The sequence below is a fragment of the Psittacula echo genome (genome assembly GCF_963264785.1).
Source record: "Psittacula echo genome assembly, chromosome: 8".
NCBI lineage: Eukaryota > Metazoa > Chordata > Aves > Psittaciformes > Psittacidae > Psittacula > Psittacula echo.
The window spans coordinates 572,689-584,666 of NC_137744.1; the positions used below are offsets into that span (position 1 = coordinate 572,689).

At 64.4% G+C, this 11,978-nt stretch overlaps 2 protein-coding genes across 2 annotated transcripts; both read left to right on the forward strand.

Moving 5' to 3' along the window:
• Window positions 1-881: 881 nt before the first annotated feature.
• On the forward strand, window positions 882-6,770 carry XPNPEP2 (X-prolyl aminopeptidase 2; the record flags this gene model as incomplete). The annotated part of the gene is made up of 20 exons (XM_080624914.1): window positions 882-927; window positions 1,679-1,752; window positions 1,840-1,950; window positions 2,042-2,105; window positions 2,708-2,812; window positions 2,899-2,985; window positions 3,068-3,214; window positions 3,297-3,398; window positions 3,676-3,757; window positions 4,076-4,271; window positions 4,438-4,527; window positions 4,607-4,716; window positions 4,799-4,876; window positions 4,949-5,020; window positions 5,139-5,199; window positions 5,316-5,385; window positions 5,504-5,608; window positions 5,839-5,898; window positions 6,026-6,288; window positions 6,558-6,770. 20 exons carry the CDS (start codon window positions 882-884, stop codon window positions 6,768-6,770), a joined length of 2,136 nt encoding a protein of 711 aa, XP_080481040.1.
• Window positions 6,771-8,740: 1,970 nt separating this feature from the next.
• On the forward strand, window positions 8,741-11,514 carry SASH3 (SAM and SH3 domain containing 3; the record flags this gene model as incomplete). Its single annotated transcript, XM_080624872.1, has 7 exons — window positions 8,741-9,043; window positions 9,451-9,594; window positions 9,811-9,960; window positions 10,028-10,357; window positions 10,472-10,678; window positions 10,974-11,124; window positions 11,216-11,514. The coding sequence occupies 7 exons, from the start codon at window positions 8,741-8,743 to the stop codon at window positions 11,401-11,403; spliced, it is 1,473 nt and encodes a 490-aa protein (XP_080480998.1). The 3' UTR covers window positions 11,404-11,514.
• Window positions 11,515-11,978: the final 464 nt, after the last annotated feature.

Below are 11,978 nucleotides of genomic sequence, written 5' to 3' on the forward strand. Positions count from 1 at the left end.
CACAGCGCTGCACCGGAGCTGTGGTGGGACCGGGAGGGTGGACACGAGACAGGGACAGGGGACAGGACAGAGACACAGAAGGACAAGACAGGGCACAGGGGTCTGTGAGCTCCGCAGCGCAGTCCTGGTGCCACCTCGTGGTGAGTGGGATCCCGGTGACAGTCGCTGTGGTGACACACCAGTCACCACACAGTCACCGCACAGTCACCTCATGGAGCCGAGCCCCCAGCCATGGCACAGCGTTCAGCAATTGCTGTGGGGTTCCCCCTGCATTCCCCAGTCTCAGCCAGCTCCAGCCTTGGGTTGTCACTGGGCACTGGGCTGGGGACCACCATAGCATGACCAGAAGATGCTCTGCACCCCTCAGTGACCTGGTGGAGAAGGAGGACCATGGACGATGCTCTGCACTGCTCCATGCTATAGAATCATAGAACCACAGACTGGTTTGGGTCGGAAGGGACCTTAAAGCTCATTCAGTTCCAACGCTCTGCTACAGGCAGGGACACCTTGCACTAGAGCAGCAGGAGATAAGGAGGAAGGCAAGCTTGGGGACTCATCTGCCCCCTACCCAGGGACCTCCATCAGCTCTCAGTGGCTCCAGGGGACAGAGGTTTCTGGGGACATGGGAGAAGAGTTCCCCACAGGCAGCTGAGCTGGCACAGCCCCACCTCTGCTCCTGGAGGATCTTTGGACTTTGTGCTGATTTTGCTGTTTGCTTTTATTTAGCAGCAGAATTCACTGTCAATGCCCAGGACAACAACCTCCCATTTCCCAGGCCATGTCCCTCCCATCCTGCATCCTTCACCCTGGGGACAAAGGCGCAGGAGGAGGGACCTGTCACTCAGGGCACTCCACTGAGGAATCGTGCCCTTCCCGCAGCCATGCGCCCCCCGCAGTGGATCCCAGCCTGGCTGCTCCTGCTCCATGGTACCGCGGGGGGCTGGGAGCTGGGGGGGCTCACCCAGGGCTGACACATGCTAGGAACCAATCTGTGAGGGGTGTTGGGTGCTCTGCAGCAGTTGCAGCCACAGCTGGGTGAAGGAAGGGTGGGTTTGTCCTTAGGGAGCCTTTGGGCAGGGGGGCTGCAGAGAGGGGCTAAACCTGCCTGACCTCAGGGATGAGCCCTGGGGAGGTGACAGGTAAAAGAGCAGCTCCCAGGGGATGGAGACCAAGTGCCCAAGGCCACACAATGCTAAGGGTGACCCACTGCCCCGTGACACTGGCCTGAGGTGAAGAACAAGGTCCCTGCCCACGGCTGCAGCGGTGCAAGAGATGAAGAGCTCGGGGCAAGGTGGTGCTGCTGATGGCACTGGACACCCAGCAGCACCGGGGAGAGGCCAGGTCCTGCTGTGGGGCATGGCCAGGGCTGCCGGGCAGCTCCTCCAGCAGTCCCAGCACCGGAACCCTCAGGGCTGGCTCCTGCCAACCCCCTCCCCAGCTCCTGGGCACGATGGGCACTGTCCACTCCTCGTGAGGATCCCACCACCCCCAGCCCCTCCCCAGCCTATCCCTAGGCTCTGCCTGCTCCAGGAGCATCTACTTGCTCTTGAGCTGGACAAGAGCATTGCTTTCACCCACTGTCCCTGGGGCTGGAGCCGCTGGTTCCTGCAGATGCCAGCTGGGTCCTCAGGCTGGGGACAAGGGTGACAGCTGCAGCACGGGTGTTCCCGTGTTCCAGGCTGTGCCACAGCCCGGCTGCCAAAGGCTGCCAACACCAGGACTGACATCCGTGACTGCTCCACGGACCCTCCGGTGAGCCCAGCCTGCCCTGTCCCTGGGACACCCAGCATGGGGCACCCCGGCCCCACTGACGCAGCTCATGTCCCCTTGCGCCACCAGTACCTTCCCCCGACGGCCACTGACACCACGGCGAGGGTGACGGCTCTGCGGGGCGCCATGCGGGCCCTCGGTGTGCAGGCCTACATGGTGCCCGCCACAGATGCGCACATGGTAAGGCAGGAACAGGCTGGGACACGGGCACCAGACCCGCCACTGCTGCTGGTGCTGGCGGCCGCCTCTCACGGCTCCGCTCCTGACTCAGAACGAGTACATCTCGGCGCGGGACGCCCGGCTGGGCTGGCTGACCGGCTTCACCGGCTCTGCAGGTGAGAGCAGCCCCATCAGCATGGCTGCTCCTCATCCGTGGGGATCCCCGGGGAGGCCACAGGAATGCTGTGAGGTCTGGAGCCGCTCTGCTCCGGAGCCAGGCTGAGAGAGCTGGGCTGGGTCAGCCTAGGGAAGAGAAGGCTCCTGAAGGGGAGACCTTAGAGCAGCTCCAGTGCCTAAAGGGGCTGCAGGAAACCTGGAGAGGGGCTTGGGACAAGGGCCTGTAGGGACAGGACAAGGGGAATGGCTTTAACCTGCCAGAGGGGAGACTGAGCTGAGCTCTTAGGCAGAAGCTCTTCCCTGTGAGGGTGCTGAGGCACTGGCACAGGGTGCCCAGAGAAGCTGTGGCTGCCCCATCCCTGGCAGTGTTCAAGGCCAGGTTGGACACAGGGGCTTGGAGCAACCTGCTCTAGTGGAAGGGGTCCCTGCCCGTGGCAGGGGGTTGGAGCTGGATGAGCTTTAAGGTCCCTTCCAACCCAACCCAGTCTGGTTCTGTGACGATCTCGCTCCACACCAGAGGTTGGGCTGGGGATCCCTGGGGGTCCCAACATCTGCCTGTAGAGGGGGCGCAGGTGACGCCTGATCCCCTCTCCTGTTGCAGGCACTGGCGTGGTGACACAGGACAAGGCTGCGCTGTGGACCGACAGCCGGTACTGGACACAGGCAGAGCGGCAGCTGGACTGCAACTGGGAGCTGCAGAGGACAAGTCAGTGAGGGCAGGCTGGGGCTGCTGCTCCCCCAAACCCCAGGGGCCGCCAGCCTTATCTGGTGTTACCCGCCTCCCTCCTGCAGCCTGGATTGAGTCCATCGGGATGTGGATCCTGGAAACGGTTCCTGTTGGGGGAAACATCAGCCTAGACCCTTTCCTCTTCTCCATCGGTAGGGTTGGGGTGACCCTGCTCATGTTCGGGCAGCTCCTGGGAGTGGATTTGAGCCCACCAAGAGCTGCTCCCCCCCTCAGACACCTGGAACAGCTACAGACAAGCCCTGCAAGGCTCCGGCAGGATCCTGCTCCCCATCGAGACCAACCTGGTGGACCAGGTGTGGGGTGACCAGAGACCCGCAGCAGCCTCCAGTGAGATCTACAGCCTCCCAGAGGAGTTCACTGGTACGAGCACCGGTGCTGCTGGGCTGTGCTGGGCCCTGGCGCTGTGGGTAGCCCTGTGCTGAGACATTCCCTCCTGTCCCAGGGAGCAGCTGGCAGGAGAAGGTGGCACGGATCCGGCAGGAGATGGAGCAGCACGTCCGGCATCCCACAGCCGTGCTGCTGTCAGGGCTGGAGGAGACGGCCTGTGAGTAGCTGCAGTGCCATGATGGGTGCCATGGTGGGGTCTGTGGTGGGTGCCGTAATGGGTGCCATGGTGGGTGCTGTGTGGGTCCCATGGTGGGTGCTGTGTGGGTCATATGTTGGGTGCTGTTGTGGGTGCCGTGGCACGTGCTGTTGTGGGTGCCAAGGTAGGTGCTGTGGTAGGTGCCGTGGTGGGTGCCATGGCGGGTGCAATGGGCTCTGAGCCCTGGGGATGGGAAGGCAGCCAGCAGGTGGAGGCTTGGAGGTCTTGTTCCTGTCAGGGCTCTTCAACCTCCGTGGTGATGACATCCCCTACAACCCTGTCTTCTACTCCTACACCCTCCTGACCAACACAAGCATAAGGTGGGCAGCATCTCCCTGCAGGCACAGGACATGGACAGGGCTCAGCACCCACCCTTCTTCCCTTGCAGCACCTATGGGACCCTCCCTTCAGCCCAGCTCCCCTTTCCCCAGAGCCCACCACATCCTGCAGCCCCCAGCCCCACTGACTGTCCCTTGGAAGCCTCAGGTCAAGGCCCCCATCCCAGCCCCCTCTAGGGTGCAGCACCCCCCTTTCCCACCCCAGTGTCCCCTATGAGCCCCCCAGCATGTCCCACACGGCCAGTTCTGGGGGGACCAGGGTGTCCCCTCGGCTGTCCCCCCCCATCCACCCATCACCAGCCTGTTCGTGGGGGAGCGGCGGCTGGCGGCGGCGGCGCGGAGCTCCCTGCGGGCCGGCTGCCCGGGGCCACTCTGCGTGGAGCTGCAGGAGTACGGGCAGGCACCGGACCACCTCCGCCAGTACGTGCAGGGCAACGTCACCGTGTGGCTGGGCACCGAGTACACCACGTACGGCCTCTACAGCCTCATCCCTCAGGTGGGTCATGGCCGTGTGCCCGTGGTGGCAGTGCCAATGAGTCCGGCCATGGGTGATGTGAGTGCTGCCGGTCTCAGGGGTGGTCCAGCGCCACCGAACCGTGGGGATGCAGCGCGGCCTTCCCTGGGGTACGGGGAGCTGGTGCCACCCCAGCCTGCTCTTGCAGGAGAAGCTGCTGGAGGACAGCTACTCCCCTGTCATGCTGGCCAAGGCTGTGAAAAACACCAAGGAGCAGGATCTGCTGCGAGCCGCTCATGTAAGGGCTGTTCCAGTCCCCACAGCCCCGAGGAGAGGTGGGGGTAAGCGAGTGCCAATGTCCCCTCACTGATGCCCAGGTCCGGGACGCGGTGGCTGTGATCCAGTACCTGCTGTGGCTGGAGAAGGCGGTCCCACGGGGGGAGGTGGACGAGTTCTCGGGGGCTCAGCGCATGGACGCACTCCGCCGGTCAGTGCTGCTGCCACGGTCCCCCCTGCCTGGTGTGAGGCACCCGGGGACCTGCAGCACCACCCTCCCTGCCACCTTCCAGAGCACAGGAACACAGCCGTGGGCCCAGCTTCCAGTCCATCTCCGCCAGCGGGCTCAATGCCGCCCTGGCACACTACAGGTACCAGGGCTGACAGCAGCAGCGTGGTGGGGGCAGCTGGAACAGAGCGCTTTGATCCACTTCCCTTCACAGCCCCTCCAACGGAAGCAGCCGGCGGCTCTCTGTGGATGAGATGTACCTCGTGGACACAGGAGGGCAATACCTGTGCGTGTTCCAGCTCTGCATCCCCATCCCTCCCCATGCCCCCAGCGCAGGGCGGTGCCAGGGGGCCCAAAGCCAGCACAGGGACTGCATCACCCCCATCACATCCCTGCCCTTGCAGGGACGGGACAACAGACATCACACGGACAGTGCACTGGGGGACGCCAACCCCACTCCAGAAGGTACTAGAAAGGACCCCTCCCTGGTGCCCAGTACCAATGTCCCAGCCAGGGCTGGATGTGCCGGCAGGGAGGGTCTGGGCACTGTGATGCTCAGCCCCCCGCTGTGCCCCCCGCAGGAAGCCTACACCCGGGTGCTGATGGGCAACATCGACCTGTCCCGCCTTGTCTTCCCACCCAACACGGCCGGTAGGCGCTGAGCCAGAAGCTGGCCAGCCTGGCCATGCCCAGGCCCTCTGGACATGAGGAGGATGAGGATGGGGGGGTCCCCATCAGCACACGCCCCCATTCCACGTTGTCATTCCAGGGAGAGTCATAGAGTCCTTCGCCCGCCGGCCACTCTGGAACGTGGGACTCAACTATGGCCATGGGACCGGCCATGGCATCGGCAACTTCCTCTCAGTCCACGAATGTAGGGACTGGAGCCTCAGCACTGGTGCTGGGGACATGGGGAGAACAGGGATGAGAACAGGGGCTTATCTGGGGCTGCTCACAGCCTCAGACATCCTTGCCAGGGTGGCCCCATGGTCCTTGTGGTGGCAGCCACATTGTCCTCACCTGTGTGACATCTTGGTCCTTGCCAGGGTGTCCCTACAACACACCCTGTCCCCAGGAGCTGTAACCACCCCATGTCTTCTGCAGGGCCTGTGGGCTTCCAGTCCAACAACGTGCCTCTGACGGCCGGGATGTTCACCTCCATCGGTACGTGCCCTGCGCCCAAAGGTGCTTTGGGCTCTGCACAGGAGGTATCCACGCTCAGCCCCACTCAGGGCTGGACTGGGGGAGCTGCTGGGGCTCAGCTCTCACCAGGCCCCCTTCCGGCCCCCAGAGCCTGGGTACTACCAGGATGGCGAGTTTGGAATCCGCATTGAGGACATCGCCCTCGTGGTGGAGGCACAGACCGAGGTGCCGCAGTGGGGCCGGCCTGGGGGTGGCACAGTGCTGGGGCACCAAGGCAGGGCTGGAGGCACTCAACACCACCTCTCTGCACAGCACCAGAGTGGGGAGAAGCCCTTCCTGACCTTTGAGGTGGTGTCCCTCGTGCCGTATGACCGCAACCTAATGGACATCAGCCTCCTGTCTCCAGAGCAGGTACCGGGTGTTTGTGGCAGGAGGGCGGAGCAGGAACATGGGGCTGAGGTACAGGGCAGGTAAAGGGGACTGCAGGATGGACGTAGTGGGAAACGGGGAGATTGGGGTGGGTAAATGGGGCTGTGGCAGGGATGGATGCGTGGATGGAGAGGGGAAATGGTGTCTGCAGGTGGGGCTGGTGCTGCAGATGGGACGTGGGGTATCCAGACGCACTGTGGGGGGCAGTTGGCCAGGGCAGCCCTTGTAGTCCCCGCGGTGCCTGGCTGCAGGTCCGTTACCTGAACACCTACTACGAGAGAATCCGGGCGCGCGTGGGGCAGGAGCTGCAGCGGCAGCGGCTGCAGGAGGAGTACGACTGGCTGCAGAGGAGCACCGAGCCCTTCCCGCTGGGCGGAGCCGCTACCACCACTGACACCAGCACCACGGGCACGCTGGCCCTCACCATGCTCCTGTCTGCACTGCTCCCAGGGCTGCAGGCCTGAGGCTGCTCTGACGGCCCTGCACCAGCCCCCTCCTGCAGCAGCTCACTTCCCTTTCCCCTGTTGTTTTCTCTTGCTCGGTGGTGATTAAACATGAATGATGTCGGTGGGTGCTTGCACACTGCTGCGCTCTGGTCCATGCTGGCAGCCTGTGTGCCCACTGTCATGAGGCTGGGTCCAGCCCCACTCCTGTGACCCTGCCATGCCAGCTGCCCCTGCCATGGGGCAGCCAAGTCAGCAGGGAGGCAGGATCAGGGCAGGTTCCAGCTCCTGGGACAGGAGATGGAGGGAGTGGAGCAAGAAGGTGCTGAGGGAGCCATGCCCACTGCCCTGCAGGTGCCAGCAGCACGCTGCTGATGTGCACATTCCATCTGGGACTGGTTCCTGTCTGGGAGGACCTGTGGATGCAGGAAACAGCCGGGAACAAGTGCCACAAGTCAGGCTTGGCCATGGTGTGGCCCAAGTGGGCATGGTGAAGAGGTTTGGGGTCCTTCACCGTTTGCGTGTGGAACACAGAGCCCACCAGCAGCACCGCCGGGGGGTGACAGGGTGCAGGCCTTGCCCCACGCTGGGGCCCCGGCCAGGGCAGCAGCTCCGTGCAGGGTTTCCTTCCTCCTGCACACCCTGCCTGCGCACCCACTGAGCAGCGAGCACCCTCTCATGTGATCGGCAGCTTCCTGTGTGCCTCTGGGCTCCGGTCCCGGTGCTCCAGTTTGTGCTGTGCCAGGCACTGCCCGAGCGCTGTGCCCTTGCCCCCGGGACAGCACCATGCTGCGCCGCAAGCCCTCCAACGCCGGTGACAAGGAGCCAGGACACAGAAAGGTGAGTGCCAGCGACATGGCTGCCCTTGGCACCCACGGGTGTCCCTGCATGCCCTGCGCCAGCCGAGCCTGGGCTGCCCATGGGATGCTGGGCAGGGAGTGCTGGTGCCGTGGGGCTGGGACAGCTATGGAGCAGAGCCAGACCTCAGTGTCGGCCACTGCAGCCTCCCCGGTACGTGGTCCTGGACTTGGCCAGTGCCCTGCTCCCACTTGCAGCATGGTGGGATGCGCGGCCGGGATGCACAGACCCTTGGTATTGACATGGGAGCAATGGTGGTCGGCAGTGGGACCCGTGGGGTGCTGCTGGGGGGCAGAGCTCCCCATCCCTGCAGCATGGGCAGCGTTTCCTGTGAGGATGGCTGCGGTGCCGGCCCCCAAGGTGTCTGCGGTGGACGCAGCACGATGCTGCAGCTCATCATGTGCATTGGCCACTGCCTCCAGCAGCACTGCACCGAGCACCAGGACCACTAGCAGCACTGGCACCAGCGCTGTGGCCTCTCAGATCCCAGGCACAGCAGGGCCCCCTATCACCCCGCACCACTCCACCTGGAGCCACCGGTGGGGGCCATGGCCAGCCCCTCGGATCTGGCACCAGCCTGTGCTTCAGCTCTCACCAGGCTGTGTTGGGCTGGAGTCGGCAACAGCAAGTTCCAGAGGAGAGTGGGGGAGAGCAGCTGGTGCTGTGGTCCTGCCCATGGGATGCTGTTGGTGGGCAGCATCCATCCCGCTCCATGGTGGCTCCTCCATGCTGGGAAGCTCCCTGGGGATATCTGGGTGAAGGTCCCATCCGGGTGCTGGGGTGCCCCGCAGGCATCCCCTGCTCTTGCCCACGCGCAGCCGCTGCTCTCACTTCCCCCTCGCTGCCATGTCCCAGCTCCATGGCCCCGATGCCAGGCTCCCCACAGCTGCTCCTGCTTCCCAGCTCCAGCCCCAGGCCTGGGGGGGACACGGGGCACGGACCTGTGTTATCTGAAGGGAGCAGGGAGACCCAAGGGGTTCAGTTTGCCCCAGGGTGCTGGTGGGGAGCGGGGCAAACCAGCACCATCTCCTGCACCCGATGCACAGACTGGGCAGCCACGGCGGGGATGGAGCCGGGTCTCGCTCATCCGAGCCAGCCCTCTAGAAGAAAACGACAAAACGAAGTAACAAAGGATGCTCGGCGGAGTCGATAAAAAGGAGGAGGAGGAGGAGGAGGAGGGGCTGTGCCTGGGCAGGACTGAGCGGGGCCTCCGGCGCAGGCAGAGCGACCCAGAAAGGAAATTGCTGCGCTTGCGGTCGAGCCGAGAGCAGCTCTGCGGTGTGTGCTCCGAGCGGAGCGCAGCTTGCTCCCGCGGACTGGCAGCCGGTGCTGGGCCCCCGGGGATGAGAGGACCCGGCCCCGGCACTGCTCCAAGCACAGGAAACCCCTTCCCACATGGGGCAGGCGCCCGGAGACATGAGGGGAGCAGAGCCAAGGTACGGCGGAAGAGGCAGTGAGGGAGGGCTGCATCAGGGCTGAGATTTAAATCCCGCTTTAGTAGCTTTGGCACAAAGGCAGGACTGAGGTTGCTGGCAATGCTGGCAGGGAGTGGGATGGTGCTCGCAGGCAGAAAACATGAGCAGCTTTTGGGGATGAAGCTGGACATGACAGCATGGGCATGGCAGCAGCGATGCCCTCAGGAGCTGAGAACAGGAGCTAAAGCTGTGCCAAGCAGCCACAAGAGCACCATGAGCAGTGCCGGGTGCTGCATCCCGCATCCCAGGGGCTCAAAACTGCCAGCAACTCTTGGGGCACAGCAGGAAGGGAGATGTTGTGCCAGCCAAAACCCCTTCAAGCACCTGCAGTGCCCTGGGCACAGTCAGGGCCCGGCTGCTGATGGAAGGGTGGGAGCTGGTCAGGGAGACCCCTCACTCCTCCCGTCCCCCCCCAGCTCTCCCTCCAGCGCTCCAGCAGCTTTAAGGACTTCGCCAAGGCCAAAGTCAGCTCCCCTGTGCTGAGCGAGAGCGAGTTCAACCTGGAGGAGAAGGTGAGTCCCTTGCATTCCCACCTGGCACAGCCCTGCTCACAGCATCCTACCCCAAAATCCTGGTCCTGCCAGTGACCCCCATGTCGTGCAGCAGCCCCAGGGCTTCCAGCACTGGCAGGATTTGGGGTGTTGCAGCCCTGTGTGACCCATCTGAGTTTCACCTGGGGTGGGGATGGGGGGCAAGGGCTCTGCCTTCACTCTCCATCCTTCTGCCAGATCCCCAGGGATGAGTCCAGCAGTGCCAGCGCCAATGATGCTGCACGGAGCAGCGGGATGAAGCTGAGCAAGAAGTGGCGAGCCGTCATCTCCCGCACCATGAACCGCAAGATGGGCAGGATGGCTGTGAAGGCACTGGCAGAGGGGAAGGTGAGCAGGGCCCCGGGCGGGGGTGCAGCTCCTCCTGCCTTGGCCTGAGCCTGGTCCCCCCCAGCAGGGAGACGTGGAGGAGGAGGAGGAGGGGCCCCTGTGCCCCCTGTCCCCAGCCGGCAGCATGGAGGAGCCAAGCCATGACAAGGTGCCAGCGCCATACCTGGAGATGGAGGAGGATGAGCAGTCGCCCCTCAGCAGTGAGCCTGGCTCTAGTGCAGCACTGGCAGGGCACAGCCTCAGCTCTGGCCACTCCACGGGCAGTGAGGAGCCCAGCCCCAGGAGCCAGCAGCAGGACAGCCCTGGCACAGCCTACACCGGCCCCTTCTGTGGCCGGGCCCGTGTCCACACTGACTTCACACCCAGCCCCTACGACAGGGACTCACTCAAGCTGCGGGTGAGCGGCCCAAGGGTGGGAGCTGGAGGGCAGGGGTAGGGGCTCCCTTAGGGAGGATGCTCTCCAGCCATCCATGACCTGTGCCCACCCTCACCTCCACTTCCCTCTGCACAGAAAGGGGACATCATCGGCATCATCAAGAAGCCACCCATGGGCACCTGGACTGGGCTGCTCAACAACAGGGTGGGCTCCTTCAAGTTCATCTATGTGGACGTCATCCCCGAGGAGGCAGCTCCCACCCGCAAGAGCCGGAGCCCTGGCCAGAGCAAGCGGCTCAAGCCCAAGACGCTACATGAGCTGCTGGAGCGCATCAACCTGCAGGTAAGGGACAGGGCAGCAGGGCTGCAGCAGGATCACGCTCCCCTCTGCTCCCAAGAAGCCCTTCACTGTCCCCACATCCCCGCGGGTCCCTGACCCTGTGCCTGAGCACCACTGGGGCACACACAGAGGGATCCTCTGGCTGGTGCTCGGGCAAGTGCCACAGTGGTCCTGTGCTGAGGCAGGAGTTGTGTGGGCAGCACCAAGGGCCAGGCAGAGAGAGCCATGAGCCAGAGTGAGCTGGGAGCTGTGCCACACTCAGCCCATGTCACGCTCAGCCCATGCGGTGCTGCCACAGGAGCACACCTCCACCCTGTTGCTGAACGGGTACCAGACCCTGGAGGACTTCAAGGAGCTGCGGGAGGCTCACCTCAATGAGCTGAACATCACGGACCCCCAGCACCGCGCCAAGCTGCTCACGGCTGCAGAGCTCCTCCTGGATTACGACAGTAAGAGCTGAAGAAGGGGCAGAAGCCACCCCGGCGCCAGGTAGCCCCAGCAGCACCGGCCCTGGCCTAACACTGTGTCCCATCTCCCCAGCAGCCAGTGAGCCTGAGGAAGGCAACAGCTCCGAGACGCAGCCATCATCCTCGGAGCCCAAAGGGGACATTCCCCGGGACTCGGGCTGCTTCGAGGGATCCGAGACCCTGGACGGGAGCCGGGACGAGGCCGAGCTTGGGGGGCCTGAGGGGCAGCTGCAGGCTCTGTCCCTGGCAGAGTCCCCCTGAGCCCACGGCACAGCCACAGCTGCTCGGGGGGGAGCAGTGGGACCCCATGGCAGGGCTGCAGGCAGCTCAGCCCTTGGCCCCGAGGCTGCCCCATTCGCTGCCCCTGGGACATTCCGCCCTGCTCTGCTGCCCCAGCATGTTGCCCCACAGTTCCTGGAGCTGGATGAGCCTGCAGGAGCCTGCGAGGGCAGGGGAGTCCCATGGCAGCAACGCCAGTGCTGATCAGCCATGTGTGAGCTCCATGCCCTCCTGCAGCCTCGCACAGCCAGGGCAGGGTTTGCTGGGAAGTCTGGGCTGCAGGGAGAGGTTCAGCAGAGCTGAAAGCAGCCCGGCAAGGGCACTGCACCCCCTTCATCGGCTCCAGGGGAGCCCTGACTGCAGCTTGCAAGCCCAGCCCTCCGACCAGGCCCAGGGGAGATACAGGAGGGAGCACGGGTGACCATGAGCACCCTGCTGTCATCATCAGGACGGCCCCTTCCAGACTGCCAGATCCCCCCAAGCAGCCACGGGCAGGGGCACGGGAGCTGCAGCTCAGCCAGGGCCCCTATGTGCCAGCAGGAGTGGGTAACGGCAGC